At 47.9% G+C, this 17,925-nt stretch overlaps 2 protein-coding genes across 14 annotated transcripts in view; one reads left to right on the top strand and one right to left on the bottom strand.

The window, feature by feature from the left end:
- EFCAB11 (EF-hand calcium binding domain 11) overlaps positions 1–9,362 on the bottom strand; it is a 241,040-nt gene extending 231,678 nt beyond the window's left edge. For 4 of the 9 annotated variants that reach the window (XM_043472753.1, XM_043472752.1, XM_043472754.1 and 1 more), the window contains exons 1-3: positions 9,180–9,359; positions 8,548–8,643; positions 4,130–4,175 (exon numbers count right to left, since the gene is read on the bottom strand). In XM_043472753.1, coding sequence (XP_043328688.1) covers positions 4,130–4,175; positions 8,548–8,643; positions 9,180–9,254 — 217 coding nt within the window. In that variant the 5' untranslated portion in view covers positions 9,255–9,359. Of the gene's footprint in view, positions 1–4,129; positions 4,176–8,547; positions 8,644–9,179 lie in introns of all 9 variants that reach the window. The other 5 variants (XM_043472750.1, XM_043472751.1, XM_043472749.1 and 2 more) reach the window with 4 other exon arrangements.
- A 1,603-nt stretch (positions 9,363–10,965) lies between these two features.
- The window catches only part of TDP1 (tyrosyl-DNA phosphodiesterase 1), a 74,842-nt gene continuing 67,882 nt past the window's right edge, over positions 10,966–17,925 (top strand). For 3 of the 5 annotated variants that reach the window (XM_043472757.1, XM_043472760.1, XM_043472761.1), the window contains exons 1-2: positions 10,966–11,384; positions 14,094–14,668. In XM_043472757.1, coding sequence (XP_043328692.1) covers positions 14,098–14,668 — 571 coding nt within the window. In that variant the 5' untranslated portion in view covers positions 10,966–11,384; positions 14,094–14,097. The remainder of the gene's footprint in view (positions 11,385–14,093; positions 14,669–17,925) is intronic. The other 2 variants (XM_043472758.1, XM_043472759.1) reach the window with 2 other exon arrangements.

The following is a 17,925-nucleotide window of genomic DNA, read 5'->3' on the forward strand; positions in this document are numbered from 1 at the left end:
ATGAGAACTGTCTCTGCAGGAGGTGCAAAGCCGAGCATTAGAGAACTTGGGGAGGAGGGCGGCTTCCCTGGCAGCTCAAACGGTAAAGAATCTTCCTGCAATGCCGGAGACCTGGGTTCGATCCCTGGGTGGGGAAGATCTCCTGGAGGAGGGCAGGGCAACCCAGTCCAGTATCCTTGCCTGGAGAATCCCCATGGGCAGAGGAGCCTGGCGGGCTACAGTCCATGGGGTCGCAAAGAATAGGACAGGACCGAATAACTAAGCACAGAGAACTTGGGAAGGAGAGAAAACGATCATGAAATTTACAAAGTCTCCTGCCACACGTCAACGCTCTCTCAAAACATCAGAAAAAGAGAAATAGAGGGAGGAGACTACTAACAGCATACCTAGAAGGTCCTTCCGCCACAGACCAATCCTCACACAATATCGGAGCACTCACACTCAAGAGAAACCTTCAGGGGCCTCCCCGGGGGTCCAGGGGCTAAGATTCCATGGTCACAACAGGGGAGGCCAGGGTTCGATCCCCAATGAGGGAACTAGATCCCATGGGCTGCAACTAAATATTGCACATGCCACAACTAAAGACTGAAGATCCTCCCTTGCTTCAGCTAAAACACGGGGCAACCAGAAAAATAGATATTTTTTAAAAAGAGAGAAACCTTTAGAATGCCGTAAAGGTGGAAAAAACCTTCTGCCAGTATTTACACTTCAATGTACAGCAAATCACCACAGAGAAACCATATGAATGTGTAAAGCATATCTTACTAAACGTGAGATAATACACACGGCGGGGGGAACCTCAGGATACAGAATGCCGGAGGTCTTGTTGGAGGTCAACCTTTACGTCAGCGAGCTCACCACACCTGTAAACAACACGGGCCACCTTTCTTCCAGAATAATACCTGTTTGTACATCAGGTAACTGGTTAAGAAAAGAAAACCTCCCTTGTGAAGTCAAATCTCTAATTCAGAATCAAGGAATCCACATGAGGGAGAAAAGCTATGGGAATAATGAATGTGAGCGTGCCTTTGGCAAAAGCTACATGTATTTATGTAGAAACACTACATAAACAAGAGCAGAGGAAGCCCTGCATCCAGAGAGAATCACTACTAACTCCCAGAGGACTCCTAAAGGAGAGAAACCTGAACAATGCAAAAAATTCGAGCAATCCTTCTGCCAGAAGACAGAAGTCTTTCTAGACTAGAAGGTTCACTAGAAACACAGAAAAACATACGTAGGGCAGGTCTCACCAAGAACTTACAACCTAAATTGAATAGCAAAGAAACAGTATTTGAGTGTTTTGACAGTGTGAAAAATTCTAATAAGAAATTTAAAACCTGGGGAAATTCCATCAAGTTAGGGAGTAAAAAAAACAACAAAACAGTGAAGAGTGGGCTATGTCCTCAAAAATATCAATGCTGCAAAAAGGCAAAAAAAAAAAAAAAAAGGCAAAAACACCTTCTCCTAGAGGCAATATTGTTCACAAAGTCATGTTCAATATGTGATACCAAAGTGAAAAGCGGAAGTGTTGGTCGCTCAGTCGTGTCCGACTCCTTGTGACCCCGTGGACTGTAGCCCGCCAGGCTCCTCCGTCCACAGGATTCTCCAGGCAGGAGTACTGCAGTGGGTTGCCATCTCCTGCTCCAGGGGACCTTCCTGACCCAGGGACTGAGCCCAAGTCCCCGCACTCACAGGCAGATTCTTTACTGTCTGAGCCACGAGGGAAGCCCATGTGACACCAAACTTGTATCCAAAAAACAACCTACTAAACTCGTCTGTATATCCAAAATTTATAAATAAAAGACTTTTAAAAAGAAAGAAAAATACAGCCAAAAGGACACAGGAGCCAACTCCAGGAGGCACTTGATGGCCAGTCTCCGCCAAGCTGAGCACTAAAACGATCGAGCGTGGCGTGCTCCGACACCAGGGACTGCAGCCCGCCAGGCTCCTCTGCGCACGGGATTCTCCGGGCAGGAGTCCTGCAGGGGATCGCCATCTCCTCCTGCAGGGGACCTTCCTGACCCAGGGGTCAAACCCGCCTCTCTTGCGTCCCCCGCCTTGGCAGGCAGATTCTTTACCACTAGCGCCAGCTGGGAAGCCCAATTAAGTATAGGAATGAATTATAAATCATTGAAAGCATACAAATTCATGAGTCCATAGTGATAAAAGAGCTAGACTGATCAATCAAGAAGGCGGGAAGTCTCTTGCTTATAGTAAAAATGCCAGGGGCTAACTGAAAGAAGTCCTGAGATTAGAAAATCATTACTTTACAACCATATGGCAAAAACTGGATCAGACAAGAATTATAAATGGATAACAAATCCTGGGGGAGATGTTGATGAGAAGCACAATATTTGCAACATCAAACATGTCTCTCCACAGGCTGTTGATGAGTGGCAAGGGAAGAAAATATGAAGAGAAATAATACAATGGAGAAACCGGACAACACCTTGACCGGTGATGAAATTAACATCAGCTGCAAGAGACAGGCAGACAGACATCTGGTGTCTCAAGACGTGGTGCCCTGAGGACAGGTCACCTGAACAGGATTCAGTCTGAGAACGCAACGGCTCAACCGAATGACAGACGAATGCCAGGCAAACACAAGCGGAGGGCTATTCCTAAAAAACAAAACAATGAGGAGTGGGCTATTTCCTCAAAAAAATCAATGTTGTAGGAAGGCAAACCAAAAAAGAAAAGTTTACAAAAATGTCCTGGCTTAAAAGAGGCTAAAGAGACATGACACCAAGAACTAACTCCTGTCCGAGATGAGGGGAGATGCTCTGAGGAAGATAATTAGAGCAAGGGACAGCACGGGAATCGAGCATGTTTTCGTTCAGTCTCCAAGTCCCGTCCGACTCTGCTACACGGATGCTGAAGACAGGCATCGGTGTGAACTCCCGATAAGTGTGCCGAGGCCAGGGAAGCTCCACGAGAAGAGGCAGAATGTGCGGATGAGCGGCGAGACGGGGTAAAGTACGAATGGTAAGGGAATCTGGCAAAGGGGTACACGGCTATTCTCTGCACTGATTTTATCGTGCAACTTTTCGTAAGCCTTAAATTATTTGCCCCCAAAAGTAATTGTTGAAGAGCCAATTCCGTGTACTGTGGCCCCTGCCTCCTCAAACGACAGGGTCATCTTTCTCCTCTGCCTTTTCCCTCTTCATTCAGTCACCCGGCTGAGCCGAGAAACAGCTTCATGTTCCAAACAAAGGCAAACGACGCAAAGCAAAGGGCTCTTGATCCACAGCTGCTGGACCTACCGGAAGACTGACCTCCTCACACGGTCGCTTTCTCACTCTGTTTGTCTTCAAACCACTGCAGCCTGGCCTCTGTCCCCACCACGCGCTGACACTGCTCTTGCTAAAATCACCAGCGCCCCCGGGTGCCAGCTCCATGGGTCCCCTTCAGTTCTTCTGCTACTTGACCTTTCAACAGCACTGAACAGTGCTGGCCACACCTGCTCCTTGAAATATCCACTTCTATTGGTTTTTGATCGAACACTCTTGATTTTCCTCTGGGCCCTCTGCCCTTCCTAAGTCTCCTTTGCCATCTCTTCATCCCCTGTCTGACTTCTACTGGTTATCATTCCTATGACTCTCAGTCCACACTCTCCCTCAGGGGGTCTCATTCATTCCCGCGGCTTTAAAACCACCTAGACGCTGACAGCTCCCAAACATCTCTGCAGCCTAGAGCTCTGCTCTGAATTCAAAAGTCATACAGCCCAACGGCCTTGATGTCCTCGAGCAAAACCTTTCAAACTCGAAATTGAACTCTTGCTGTTTCCAAACTTTCAATCTTCTCCCCTAGTCTTTCCATTTCAGTAAGGACCACTTCTGTTCACTCAGCTGCTCAGAAAACCCAGACCATCAGTGGGATGTTGAAATTAGAAGCAACATTTTGTCTTTAGGCTTTTCAATGGTTGAAAATTCTCCCATAATAAACATACTTATGAATACATTGATTCATCAAAACTAAAAGAACCAAATCTCTTCTTGTTTGGAGGGTAATGGGAAACAAAGCAAAGATCTGCTGTAACGTAACGCTTTAGAGTCTCTATATTTGTTCTTCGTTTTAGTTTCATGAGTGTCTAAATAAGGTAGGTAGTAAAAATTAACTTTCACATTACCAGAAGTGTTTGGATCTACTGACGACATCACAGAATCAGCTTCTATCTAGAAAAGAAAAAAAAAAATGAAGTAATAGAATATACAATTTCATCAAATGTTTTCACAGTATAAGTTCTTAATTCCTGGGATGCAGGAAAGGAATGCATATTATGAGAAACCATCTTTGTTGAATCCAGCAGACAAGTACTATCACAGGACAGCTATCATAGTCATTTCACTGTTCTGTCAGTAAGACACTAGAAGCTAATCTGCTACAGACCCCAGTGGCCCCCAAAACTTTAATCCATTGATCAAAACAGTTAAATCATATAAAATCAACTTGGCTGTCATATACACAGCATACCCCATAAGGCAACCTTTCTGTCTTACACAAATACAAGCGATTGTTACAATGGGTTCTTTGGCTTCCCTTAAAATATTTTCTTCCTGACTGTAATAGTAACAATGTAGAAAACATGAAAAACATTTTTACATTAGGAAGAGAAACAATGAAAAAACGGCCGCCCAGTGAACACCACTGTCAACATTTCCGCCTAGTATACCTTTCTTTTTCCCATGTGTTTTTTTTTTTTTAATTGGAGTACAGCTGTTTCCAAATGCTGTGTTAGTTTCTACAGCCCAGTGAACCAGTCACACGTACCCACACACCCCTTCTTTTTCGGATTTCCCTCCCACTTAGGTCGGCGCAGAGCACCCAGCAGAGTCCCCTGCGCGGGAGAGTCAGCTCTCATTGGCTATTTACTTTATGTTGAAGTGTGTGTACATCAATCCCAGTCTCTCAGTCCATCCGAACTCCTCCTTTCCTACCCACGCATTTTTAAACATATTTGCAAACACACTGTATACTAAGTTTGTGGACCTGCCTTCACTAAGTATTAAGACACCAGAATTTTCCCACATTTCTGCAACACCTTTACAAACATCTTGGAATTAGGATCTTGGCAACATGTGACATAGCTTCTCCACCTTGGATTCCATGCCCTGCACTTTGCTGGTTCTTCCTGACCCTTCCAGATGACTAGCTCCCAGCGCGGCTCCCTCTAGGGGTCCCCGCCGACCTTTAAATGTGCAGACGCCCCCAGGCTCTCGCCTCGGGATGCCACCCTTCACGCTCTGCACACGCTTCCTGGTCAGTGCCACCCACTCGCACACCTGTGAGGAATCCCAAACCTATCTCCGCCCTCCCCTCTCCACCCGATTTCAGATTCCCACATCTGAGGGAGGCATACATCCTGAGAGCGGGCCGTTAGCACCATCATCGCCTCATCATCCAGCACGGGACTTAAAACCTGAGTGCCTGAGGCTGTCTTTAACATGGATAACCAACAAGGACCTGCCGCAGAGCACATGATCTCTGCTCAACGTCAGGTGGCAGCCTGGATGGGAGGGGGCTTTGGGGGAGAATGGATACACAGACACATAAGGCTGAGTCCCTTCGCTGTTCATCTGAAACTGTCTGAACATCGTTGATCAGCTGTAGCCCAATACAAAATAAAAGTGTAAAAAAACAAAACCAGTGAGTACACTTAGGGTGCCTGCATCTCCTCGGAATTAATGCACCACTCTCTGAACTCACTGCCCTTCCCCCAAACCTCCTCCTTCTGAACTTCCCTCTTTTCTCATCCTTTCAGTCCTGCGGCCGCATCGCTCGGGTAGTCACCAGGTCCAGTCACTGGGACGTACCTTCTCCCACCACCACTGGGCGCTCCCAGACACTTCCTATCAGTGGAGTCTATCTCCACCGGTCTAAACAAGGCCCAACCTCCTACTACAGTTACCACTAAAACTCCTTGCCATCTTCTCTTTCTGTTCTCAATCTCTTTGCCTCAGTATTTATCAGAGTTTCATAAGTCTATCTAAACTGAACTGCTTCAACATGTGTGTGCTCAGTCACTCAGCTGTGTCTGTCTCTTCGTGGCCCCGTGGATGGTAGCCTGGCAGGCTCCTCTGTCCGTGAAACTTTCCAGGCAAGAATGCTGGAGTGGGTTGCCATTTCCTATTCCAAGGGATCTTCCTGACCCAGGGATCGAACCCATGTCTCCTGTGTCTCCAGGACTGGCAGGTGGATTCTTTACCACTGATGCCCCCTGGGAAGCCCTGCTTCAAAGTAGCATCTGTGTTTTATTCATCTTTATATTTCTAGCAACTTGAAAGTGCTCCTCTTACTACAAGAGAATACAATAAATTTCATTCTGTAAACATTTTCATGAATGCAGATTGATTTATTATATAAAAGTGACTTACAGCTTCAGGACCTGCATTCAGGAGTTATTTCATTTGCTCAAAAGCAGTATTTAAAAACAAAATCCCAAACCTCAACCTAATGTAAGAGTAAAAACCTGTTAGATTTCAGAGGGAATATATTGTCACTTAATAAATGTTCATGAACATTTGGTTCATGAACATATGATTATCATGAACACATGGTTATCATGAACATATGATTCTTAAGTGTATTGGTGATTTGTTATATCAGTATTTTACTGTTTAGCAGTCTGTAGCCAACAAGCATTTGATTAAAAAGTAAACTCCAAAACCTCAACCGAAAGTAAAAACCTGTTAAATTTGATGGTGTGTAGTATGTATGTTACCCTATCACTGTACATGTCATTAAATTCTTCACTTATGCCCTGAAATTAAAACTGAGTGAGTAGATCCAAAAGTAATAAAGGCAGAATGAGACCAGGTGTCTTTCCAGCTGAACCTGGGTTAAACGCAGTGCTTTACAGGCCGGGTCCACACAGCTGACCTGCTCTGGAATTCCAGCTAGAAAGACCGCAGGCTAACAGGAGAGCTGCAGCCTCAGGGAGGTAGCCCTGACCAGCCCTGAGGACTTCTCTGAGCTCCACAACCAACCGCTCAGTAACTAAGCAGCCCCCTGGCAGTTGAACCACTCGGAACCTACCTGAGCTGTTCATGGGACACAGTTATATCAACAGAACACACTAACAGTGAAGGTGTGATACACTTAAGCATGATGGAGAAGAAGATGCTATGTGATCCCTGGCTTCTCAGGGTTTGTAAGCTGAGACAAGTAGAGCGCGATCAAAAGGCAGAGCTGAGCCCAAGTGGCCGCCGAGTCCCTTGGTCTAAGGAGGGCAGGAGGGAGGGCATTCCAGAGACAGCCCCTAGTGCTCCCTCAGGTTGATGCCTGCCGCTGAATTTCTTACACCTGGCCAAGATCTCGCCTCTGATTTGTTCAGCAGCTTAACAAGAGGGACCTGGGACTAGAATGGATGTAACAGACAAGGGGACAATGCAAGGATGGGGAGCCCCAGGAAACCTGTCCTACGGAAGCAGGGGGCTCACTGGAGATCAGCTCAGCTCTCCTTAACTAGTGCAACCTTTTCTGGAGAAGCAGTGCCCAATAAAATTTCAAGTGTACCTAGCACTTGTACTTCTAGGAATTAATCCCACAGAGATGCATTCACAGACAGAGACATAGTTATAGAAGAATGCTCACTGTAGCAATATCAGCAGGAATGAAAAATAATGGAAGCAACTGAAATGACCAAAACGAGAAAACTAGCTAAAGAGACTACTAGGTAGCGACTTTTTTAAAAAATGTAGTGTGTGTGCTTTTATGTTCTTCTACCGTCAAGTGAAAAAAAGCAAGTTCAAATAAAACAGGCCCACTACGCACCTCCCTACGCTTTCAGTAGAATGCCAGGCATGTTTGTCATGGATAAGAAATTTGGGATGATGCACAAGAATGGTTAATAATGGTAACTCCTGAGGAACAGGGAGGGAAAAGATTTACATCCAACTTCATGTTTTTCTGGTCTGTTTTACATTTTTGACTATATAAATGCATTTTTTTCATAATTTAAATGGGGCAAATTTTTTTTTTTTTTAGTTTAAGAAAAAAAAAAAATCCTGCACGTCCCTTCCTCTGTGAATTCCTCCTGTTACCAACATCCCCCACCCCCAGGCTTCTGTCTTGAAACCATGCTAGTATCTCACATTTAACATAATTATTAGCAGCCTTGTGGTAATTTAGTCTTGATAGATTCTAATTCACCCCTTATTTGGGTTCTTAAGAAGAAAGTAAAATTCAGCACTGGACACATCCCTAAAATTGCTCAAAAGGCAATGGTTTGTTTTATAAACATCCTAAGCTAGCCCTCTGCACTTTACTTAGAATCCATCCACTACTGTACTGGGCTTCCCTCATAGATCAGTTGGCAAAGAATCTGCCTGCAATGCAGGAGACCCTGGTTCAATCCCTGGGTCTGGATGATCCCCTGGAGAAGGGAATGGCAACCCATTCCAGTATTCTTGCCTGGAGAATCTCATGGACAGAGGAGCCTGGCAGGCTACATCCATGGGGTTGCAACAGCCGGACATGACTTAGTGATTAAACCACCACCACTACTGTATTCTCTGCCCTGTCCCCAAACACAAAAGAAAGTTCTACCTTGGATGGCTTGTAACCAAACAGCATTACAACAGCAACTTTAAAGTCCTCTCTGCTTAGATAGCCTTTGTTATCTTCATCGCATGCTTTAAATACCTAAAGAACATTAAGTATTTTCAGTTAATAAAACAGAAACCATTTGTTCTACTATTTTTATTACTAACATATATTAAGTTTACACCTCTCAAATTTAAAACTTAGCTGAAAAGTTGGGCTGAGAAGTGAGTTTCATTATCCTAATTTTAATTCTCAAAACACCTTAATGATGTGCTAAAATTTACTACCCCCTCCAAAAAAGTGCAAATGACTTATCGGTAGGTTAATTCTTTTAAACCATCGGGATAAATTCTACCCAAAATTCAATGCTAGAATGAGGAAGGTGAGGCAACTGGGACGGCTTTGAAAGGCGGGAGGACAGGTGCAGGTTACAGCTTATTATAAAGAGACTCTGTCGCAGAGAGCAGAAGGAGGTTGGAAGTAGGCAGAACACTAGACGGGGATCCAGAAGCTTGGAAGCCCCAGGCTGGGTCATTAGTCATCACACCTCGGGGCTGAACGAGACCCGGGAGAGGGGATGGCGTAAGCGCCCCGGGTCAAGCCGAAGTCCGAGATCCAGCCCTCCGGACACCTACTTCCACCCACTTCTTGTGCTCTGGGGGACTGGCTTCCCACGTCCGTGGCCGGGCGCCGGCCTGGGAGTAAAACATCGCGACAGCCGCACGCGAATCCAGACAGCAGAACCCGCAAGCTCTGCTGCCAAAGCCCCCGGGCCGCAGCTCCGCTCGGCGCAGTCCCGGAAGCTGAGCTTCGCAGGGCACCTCCAACGTCCCCTCTCATTGGACGACCTGCGAGCCACCGGCGTTGATCCCGCAGCTCTATTGGCCAGAGGCTTTTTTAGCAACGTTTCCTTGGAACAGCCTATGGCAAAGAGGCCCTCAGGCCCGCCCCCAGTCCTGGCTCCGCCCCTCTGGTTTTATTAACTCTTGGCACAGCCTATGGCAGAGAGACCCTCAGGCCCGCCCTCGGCCCTGGCTCCGCCCCTTGGAACAGCCTATGGCAGAGAAGCCCTCAGGCCCGCCCCCAGTCCTGGCTCCGCCCCTCTAGTGTTATTAACTCTTGGAACAGCCTAAAAGAGAACAGTCCTGGGTGTTCATTGGAAGGACTGATGTTGAAGCTGAAACTTTGACCACCTGATGCGAAGAGCTGACTCATCTGAAAAGATCCTGACGTTGGGAAAGATTGAGGGCAGGAGGAGAAGGGGATGACAGAGGATGAGATGGTTGGATGGCATCACCGACTCAATGGACATGGGTTTGGGTGGACTCCGGGAGTTAGTGATGGACAGAGAGGCCTGGAGTGCTGCAGTCCATGGGGTCACAAAGAATCGGATACGACTGAGCGACTGAACTGAACTTAACTGAACTGGAACAGCCTATGGCAGAGAGGCCCTCAGGCCTGCCCCCCAGCCCTGGCTCCGCCCCTCTAGTTTCTCCCTGCGCGGCGGGGACACGTGCTCGCCCAGGCGCTGTTTCACTGTGTCCTGAGTGATTCTTTTCATTTCCTGTTCCCACACCTTGCAGCGATTACTTTTGATAATTTCGATCAATGACACTATGCTAGGCATCATGAGAGACACAAAAAGAGTGTGAACAAAGCATAACAGGAGCCTAGCACTAAGCCCTGTGCCTGGTACAAATCAGACGTTCAATAAACCAAGTGAGCCCTTAGAACGTTTCCATCAAGTTATTTCATCCAGCTTTCTGGGAGGGGTGGAAATTCCAAGACCGGTATCAAGAGCACTGAGTCCAAACTCCATAGCAAACTCCTTACTAAATGCAAGGGATAGGGCGAGGGTTCCATTTTTCAAGAGTTTATCTCAGACCCCTCTCCTGGCAAATCAGGAAGATTAATAAGGCAACACACACACACACACCTGCTTTAACAAAGAAACCAATATTCGAGGTTGAGTCTGAGGGAGCTCATTTAGCCTTTCGTCTTACAACAGGGTTTACGGTCTGTGCCCCAGGAGAAGCCGGAACACTGGTCTCAGGCTTCAGCTTCCTCTAACCTCTCAGCTGATCCTCTCTCCCTTTGAAAAGAAACCCTCCTGCCTCGAGCTCCGGGAGCCTGAAATTAGGAGATTCTCCCTAATCTCCTGAAGAGGATGTGTTTTGCAGATCAGCTACGAGGAAAGAGGAAAACTTTTCCTCCTTTCTCCTGCTTTTGTCAGCCGTGGCCAGGCGGCGAGAGGACTGGTAAAGGCGGACGGGACTCCTCGCCGCCTCTCTGGAGGGGTCCACGGCAGTCCCCGGGTGACCCGGCGGGGTTTAGGACCCAGCGGCGCGCGTCCCGGAAGGGGCAGGGGCGGGGCCACGCGGCGCGCGCCGGACCGGCGGGTTTGAATTGCGCGCATGCGCGAGCTCGGGAGACGAAGCGGGGTCCCAGGCGGACGCGCGCTCGTGGACTTTGGGCACTAAACCTGTGGAGGCCGCGGCGGGAGCGCTGCGCCTCCTCTCATCCCGGCCCGGTGCGCGGGAAGCCCGGGTCCGGCGCGTCCTCACGGGCCAGCGGGCTTAGAGGCGGGTCCGGAGGGCAGCGGAGCGCCCAGGTAGGGCCCTCCTGGGCCTCGGCGGCCTCCTCTGAGGGGGCCGGAGTCCGCCCTGAGGGGAGACCGGAGTTCGCCGGGAGCTCTCCTCCGCGGGTTCTTACTCTGGCCTCGGTGGACAGGCGGGCGGGCGTCTTCGGCCGTCCGCGAGCGCCCCGGCGCTCACTCTGTGCTGTTCCCGGTCAGAGGGAGCCGTCGTGCTGCTTCCAGCGGTGAGACTTGCGAGCGTGAGGTGAGGGGGCGCGCGGCAGAGCTATGTCTGGCCCGAGGCAAACTCAGAGGAAAGTTAGCGGCTGTTCTTTCTTTCTCCGTGTACCTCCGCCTCCGCGCCCTTCGCTACCTCCCCTCCGCCTTCTCCAGCCCCCAGGGCCCCCGCAGGAGCCATCTCCTTCCACTTCTGTCCCCCTCCAGACCATTCTCCGGACAGAGCTGTTGTTCAGTCTCTCGCGCGTGTCCATCTCTTTGCGACCCCATGGACAGCAGCAGCCAGTCTTCCCTGTCCATCACCAGCTCACCGAGTGTGCTCAAATCAGGTCCATTGAGTCGGTGATGCCGTCCAACCATCTCATACTCTGTCGTCCCCTTCTCCTACCAGAGGATGTTGAGACACAGAGTTGTCGAGAGCCGAATTTTTTTGGGGGGCGGGGGGAGCCGAATATTTTAGAAGTAAATCGGACAGGGTACTCCCCTTCAGTGTAACCCTACTGTTCTTCGAGTAAACTCCAGAATCTGTAACTTAACTCCTTATTCCTGCCATCCGCCTTCACCTTGGACCATCTCCCTGTCTCCCTTACCCAGGTCCGGGTCTGTTTTCTGGAGTTACTGCAGCCTTCTTCTGGCCTGGCCTTTGCAGATTGGGTTCTTTCACTTGGAATACTTTTCTTTCCCACCTCCACTTTATTTGGCTGTTTCCTTTTCTTCTTTCGGCTCTCAGTTAAATGTTAAATTCAGGATATTATAAGGTAAAGGCATCTGTGTTACTTTCTCATACCTATGAAGTATAATGAATATTTGTAAAGATTTCTTGGCTATTTTTGTTCCTGTCTGTCTTTCTTTCTCCCTGAAGTATAACCTTTCCTAAGGCGGAAGCTGTTTCTATGCTATTAATTTCTTCTTCCCAGAGCTTGGCACATAGTAACTGCTCAATAAACATTTTCTGGACAAACAAACTCTGGGAGGTAGATCTGATACCCATTTTCAGAGGAGAAAATTGAGGCTGAGCAGTTATGTAACCAGCCCAAGTGCATATTTACCACCTAGTAATGACTGGATTTTATGTTGGAGTCCATATTTGCCCACTACTGGCCACACCTGGCCTCAGTTGAAATTGATTCCCATGCCCTCCTGATGGTTTGCAAGCTCTATGAGAAGCAGCTGGAAGTGTAAAACAAATAGCTCAGCTGGGACTGGGATGGTAGGGGGAGAGGAGGAGCTAGCAGCTTTAAGAGGAGTATACATTCGCATTCACAAATTTTTTTTTAGTATCAAATAGACACTGATGTTATGAGTTGGCATTTGGTGGTAGAGTTTCTTTAGGTTTCTACCCTCCTTGGCATAGTAGCTTAATGCGGTGTTTGCCGAATTTCATTAATGTGGTTGGTTCAGTTCAGTCGCTCAGTCTTGTCCGACTCTGCGACCCCATGAATCACAGCACGCCAGGCTTCCCTGTCCATCACCAACTCCCAGGGTCCACTCAGACTCATGTCCATCGAGTCGGTGATGCCATCCAGCCATCTCATCCTCTGTCGTCCCCTTCTCCTCCTACCTTCAATCTTTCCCAGCATCAGAGTCTTTTCCAATGAGTCAGCTCTTCGCATGAGGTGGCCAAAGTATTGGAGTTTCAGCTTCAGCATCAGTCGTTGGTTACTTCCCCAGTTTTGTCTTACTCTCAACAGCTATGGTCTTGGAGGAGGCAATGGCAACCCACTCCAGTGTTCTTGCCTGGAGAATCCCAGGGACGGGGGAGCCTGGTGGGCTGCCATCTATGGGGTCGCACAGAGTTGGCCACGACTGAAGCGACTTAGCAGCAACAGCTATACCTCTATTTGCTTAATGTTTTTATTTGAACCCACTTTTACATAAAAACTGTCTTTAAGAAGTAAACTTTAGTTACTGTAAATGTCATGGAGCTGTTAGATACCTCCTGCTCACATTAAACCAAAGTGTTACTGGTTCCTGCAGAAGAACCCAAAGCCTGTTGTTTGTTCAAAAGCAGGATTAAAGGCATTTCTACAAACAACCTCCTCCTTGATTAAGCTGAGGGACTGGATAGGAATGGAAAATAGAGGTAGTTTCATAATGAGATGTTAATGTCAGGTCCCAGTCATCTCCACTTTGGGAAACACTGTACTTTGATGACCCAAATGATAAATATCAGATCTTAGAGTCAGCACACGTGGGTTGTAATTCTGATTCTACTGCCGTCCCTTACCCAGAGAGTGATGTTAGACCTGTGCTGTGCCAGACACCAGCCAGGCATTTATCAAGATCCAGGTGGAAAGACGAGGGGAGAAGGTGAGCGGGGTTTCTGCTGTCACTTTATTTGCCAGGTTCTCATGGCAGATTCTGCTCATGTGCCCTGAACACCCACACAGCAGCTGATGTTAGCGAAAACAGCTCAGCATCTGCTAAGGTCAGGTGTGCTATATGTGTGTCCTAATAGCTCAGGACACGGAATTTGAGAGCAAGAGAATGAGTTTGCCAGTGTCTGCGACTCTGTGGACTGTAGCCTGCCAGTCTCCTCTGTCCGTGGAATTCTCCAGGGGAGAATACTGCAGTGGGTTGCCCTGTCCTCTTCCAGGGGATCTTCCCGACCCAGGGATCGAATCCCACTTTTTTTTGTCTCTTATGTCTCCTGCGTTGGCAAGCGTGTTCTTTACCATTAGTGCCACCTGGAAACTGGTGAATGGGAAATAACAAGATTTTTGCCTTTCTTTTCCAGAAGCATGGCGTCCCAGGAAGGCAATTATGGGAAGTGGACGATATCCAGTAGTGATGAAAGTGAGGAGGAGAAGCCACAGCTGGACAAGCCATCTGCCTCTCTCCTCCCCCACGCCAGGCAGGGGGCCACCGGGCAGCCGAAGTACACCTGCTCCGAGGCTCGGAAAGCCGCCCACAGGAGGAAGCTGGAGCCCGTGAAATTCAGCACCACAGACTCAGTTTCCGAAGCTTCACCTTGCAAAAGACAGAAGAGTGGTTCCCAGGAGGACCTGGGCTGGTGTCTGTCCAGCAGTGAGGATGAACTGCCTCGAGAGCTGCAGCAGGAGCAGGCGAAGGCCTCGAGGGTCAAAGAGGAGAAAGGCCCCCCTTCTCCCAGGGACCATGCGGCCCGGGGAGCTGGGCCTCACAGCCCCCGCACCAGCCATGGGCTCCCGGAGGAGGAAGATGAGCAGGAAACCTCAGGGGAAGGCCAGGATGTCTGGGACTTGCTGGATGAAGGGAACCCCTTCCAGTTCTACCTCACGAGAGTCTCCGGGATTAAGCCCAAGTATAACGCAGGAGCCCTCCACATCAAGGGTGAGTGGAGCTGGAGAACGGGAGCCCTCACTTCGTTAGACAGGAGGGCAGCCTAGGAAGGACCTCCAGGAGTGCTTCTGAGCCACTCTCAGGGGAAAATAACCATTTTCACAGGCAGATGGATTTGTTTGACAGCAAACTGTTTACTTAGGTCAGGAAACAGTGGCTGCTTTCCACAGCCCAGTAGATCAGGGGTCCCCAACCTCTAGGATCTAATGGCTGATGATTTGAGGTGGAGCTGATGTCATAACAGTAGAAATAAAGTGCACAGTAAATATCATGCCCTTGAGTCTCTGGAAACGCTCCCCCACTCCAGTCCGTGGAAAAATTGTCTTCCGCAAAATCAGTCCCTGATGCCAAAAGGGTTGGGGACCACGGCTGTGCACCAGCCTGGAGGAAGCCTTCAGACAGTGCTTAGCGTTGCTTCACTTGTAAAGGTTAAACTTGATCTGGTAACACTTTATCAAGAAAGTAGCCAGTAATTATCAGCAGTAGTTCCCTTGGACCAGAGCATCAGGGTCCCCCGGAGCTTATTAAAAGTGCCAGTTCTCAGCCTCCCCTCCAGATTCCTTGCATCAGAATCTGGGAGCCCAAAAGGGGAATTCTATTGCCTGAGCGAGTTTGAGGACCACTGTGTGAAAGCCTGGGTTTGGTTCTGGGTGAAAACAAGAGTGCCCTGGTCTTTGGTTTCTATCTCCAGGGAACATCTGTGTGATATTGTGCTATATATAGATATTTGGTCTTCCCTCCTTATAGTTGGGTTTTTTTGTTTTTTGTTTTTTTTTTTTTGTCCCAGGTTCCTGAAATAGCTCCAAAGTAATTAAAGGTGAAAGGAGTGTATTTTGTTATTCCTAAGGAGCCCTTCAACCCCACCTGTTTTTTTTAATGCAGAGACTTTTGGAATGCCTCTAGGAATGGGGGGGAAGGGGCTGGTTGCCTGGGGAACCAACCTTAGGGTTAAAGTTGGAACTTTCAGCCCCAACCCCCACCTCTGGGGAGAGGTCCAATCAATCACTAGTGGCCAATGATTTAATTAGTCTTGCCTGTGCAATGAAGTCTCCATTTAAAAAAACAAACCGAAAACCTCCCTTTAGAGGTTAGCAGAGCTTCCAGGTTGGTGTATACAGGAAGTGCTGGGCCTGAGTGCACCTGAAAGGGGTGTGGCGAGCCCCTCCTCCATACCCAGGCCTGTGCACGGCTTCCTCTGGCTATTCCCAAGTTGTATCCTTTTATAAAAAACTGGTGATGTGGTGAATAAAGGGCCTTCCTGAGTTCTGTGAGGCACTGCGCAAATTATCAAACCCAAGGAGAGGGGTGGTGGGTGTAGCTTAGAAGTACAGGGGTCTGGGCTCCTGATTGGCCTCTGAGCCAGAGATGGGGGCAGCCCTTCACCTGTGGGGTCCAATGCCAGCGCCAGGTGGTTGGTGTCAGAATTTAGTTCAGTTGTAGGACAGGCAGCTGGTGTCTGGAGGATGGGTCTGTGAGGGAACACCCCACGCTCCCCGCCGCACCTGTGGTCACAAGTAATGGGTGCAGAGAGGAAACAAGGCTTACCTTTGAGACACCGGTAGGAGCCCTAGAATCCTGGACACAAGACTTGAATCCCGGCCTCAGCGTTTGCCTGCTGTGTTGGTAATTGACAAAGGACCTTTGTTGTTGTTCTGACTCCCTGCGACCCCATGGACCGCAGCACGCCAGGCCTCCCTGTCCATCACCAACTCCCAGAGTTTACTCAAACTAATGTCCATTGAGTCAGTGATGCCATCCAACCATCTCATCCTCTGTTATCTCATCCCCTTCTCCTCCTGCCTTCAGTCTTTCCCAGCATCAGGGTCTTTCCCAATGAGTCAGTTCTTCAAGTCATATGGTCAAAGTATTGGAGCTTCAGCAAACAAAGGACCAAAGATTCTTCAGAGTTTTAGTTTACTCACCTTTAAATTGGGGATTCAGAAAAAAGAAAACGGGGCTAGGGGAGAAAACACACAAAGTGCCCAGCACAGCATATTCACATAGTCACATAGCATGTATACAAAATAAACATTGTCACCCTTATTTCACAGTACCTTTCTTGCCCACATTCAAGAACAGATTGTGTTCACTGTGAATAGTATTTTAATCATATATCAAATGTGTAATTGACCAAAAATTTCCTTCAGGGTTTTCTGTAACACCTTGAGGAGTCCCTGAACAAACTTTTTGGCCAAACCAATACATCTTGTGTGTGATGTATAAATGTTAGTGTATTTAATTCCATACTATAAAGACTTTGATTCTACAAGTTGTTTAAACATTTTTCCTTTCTGCAAATGTCTGCCTGCTCTGAGGAAATGTAAGATAGATTTCAGTGTCATATTGAGAGAGATTCAAACAGGAAATAGAGAGCTATGCAAGGATTTGGTATATATAATAAACTAGCTGTTAGCTAACAGATGACACTAGCTGTTAGCACCAAGATACGAAGGAAGGGGAGGTAACATTTATGCTAGGAACTTTTATGTGGGTTATATAGGTGATCTTTAATTCTCATAGTGGCCTTGTGAGTAGATGCTAACAGTTGTCCTCTTTGAATCCATGACCGATCTGCAGAGAAATTGAATAAACCTGCCCAGGGTCACAGGAATATGGTTGAACTGGGATTTGAATGCAGGCATTCTGGCATCATGGCTTCCCTTGTGGCTCAGCTGGTAAAGAATAAGCCTGCAAAGTGGGAGACCAGGGTTCTATTCCTGGGTTGAGAATATTCCCTGGAGAAGGGAAATGTTACCCACTCCAGTATCCTGGCCTGGAGAATTCCATGGACTGTATAGTCCATGGGGCTGCAAAGAGTCGGACACATCTGAGTGACTTGCAGTTTCATTCTGGCATGAAATGCATGCTCCTATGGTATCCGACACCAGCAAATGCCATGATTGTAGGTTATTTAGAAGATCTCGTGGAGGAAGAGGAACTTCAGATAATTCAGAAAGGTAGAAAGAGGGGCTGCAGTGGGAGGAAATGGGGAAACAACATATCGTGATTTCTCTTTGGTTGTTCAACTCTCCCTTTAAGACCGGAGCTTCCAGAGCTTCCCTTCCCTGGTGGTCCAGTGGTTAATAAGACACTCTGCTTCCCCTGCAGGGGGCATGGCTTTAGTCCCTGGTCAGGGAACTAAGATTCCACAAGTCACATGTGGCCCAAAAATAGAAGAAGAAAAAAATTTTTTAATTAATAAGAGATTTAGAAAAAGGAAGGATGTGTATCATTATCGTTCTCATTGA

This window comes from Cervus canadensis, chromosome 6 (genome assembly GCF_019320065.1).
Source record: "Cervus canadensis isolate Bull #8, Minnesota chromosome 6, ASM1932006v1, whole genome shotgun sequence".
Classification (NCBI taxonomy): domain Eukaryota; kingdom Metazoa; phylum Chordata; class Mammalia; order Artiodactyla; family Cervidae; genus Cervus; species Cervus canadensis.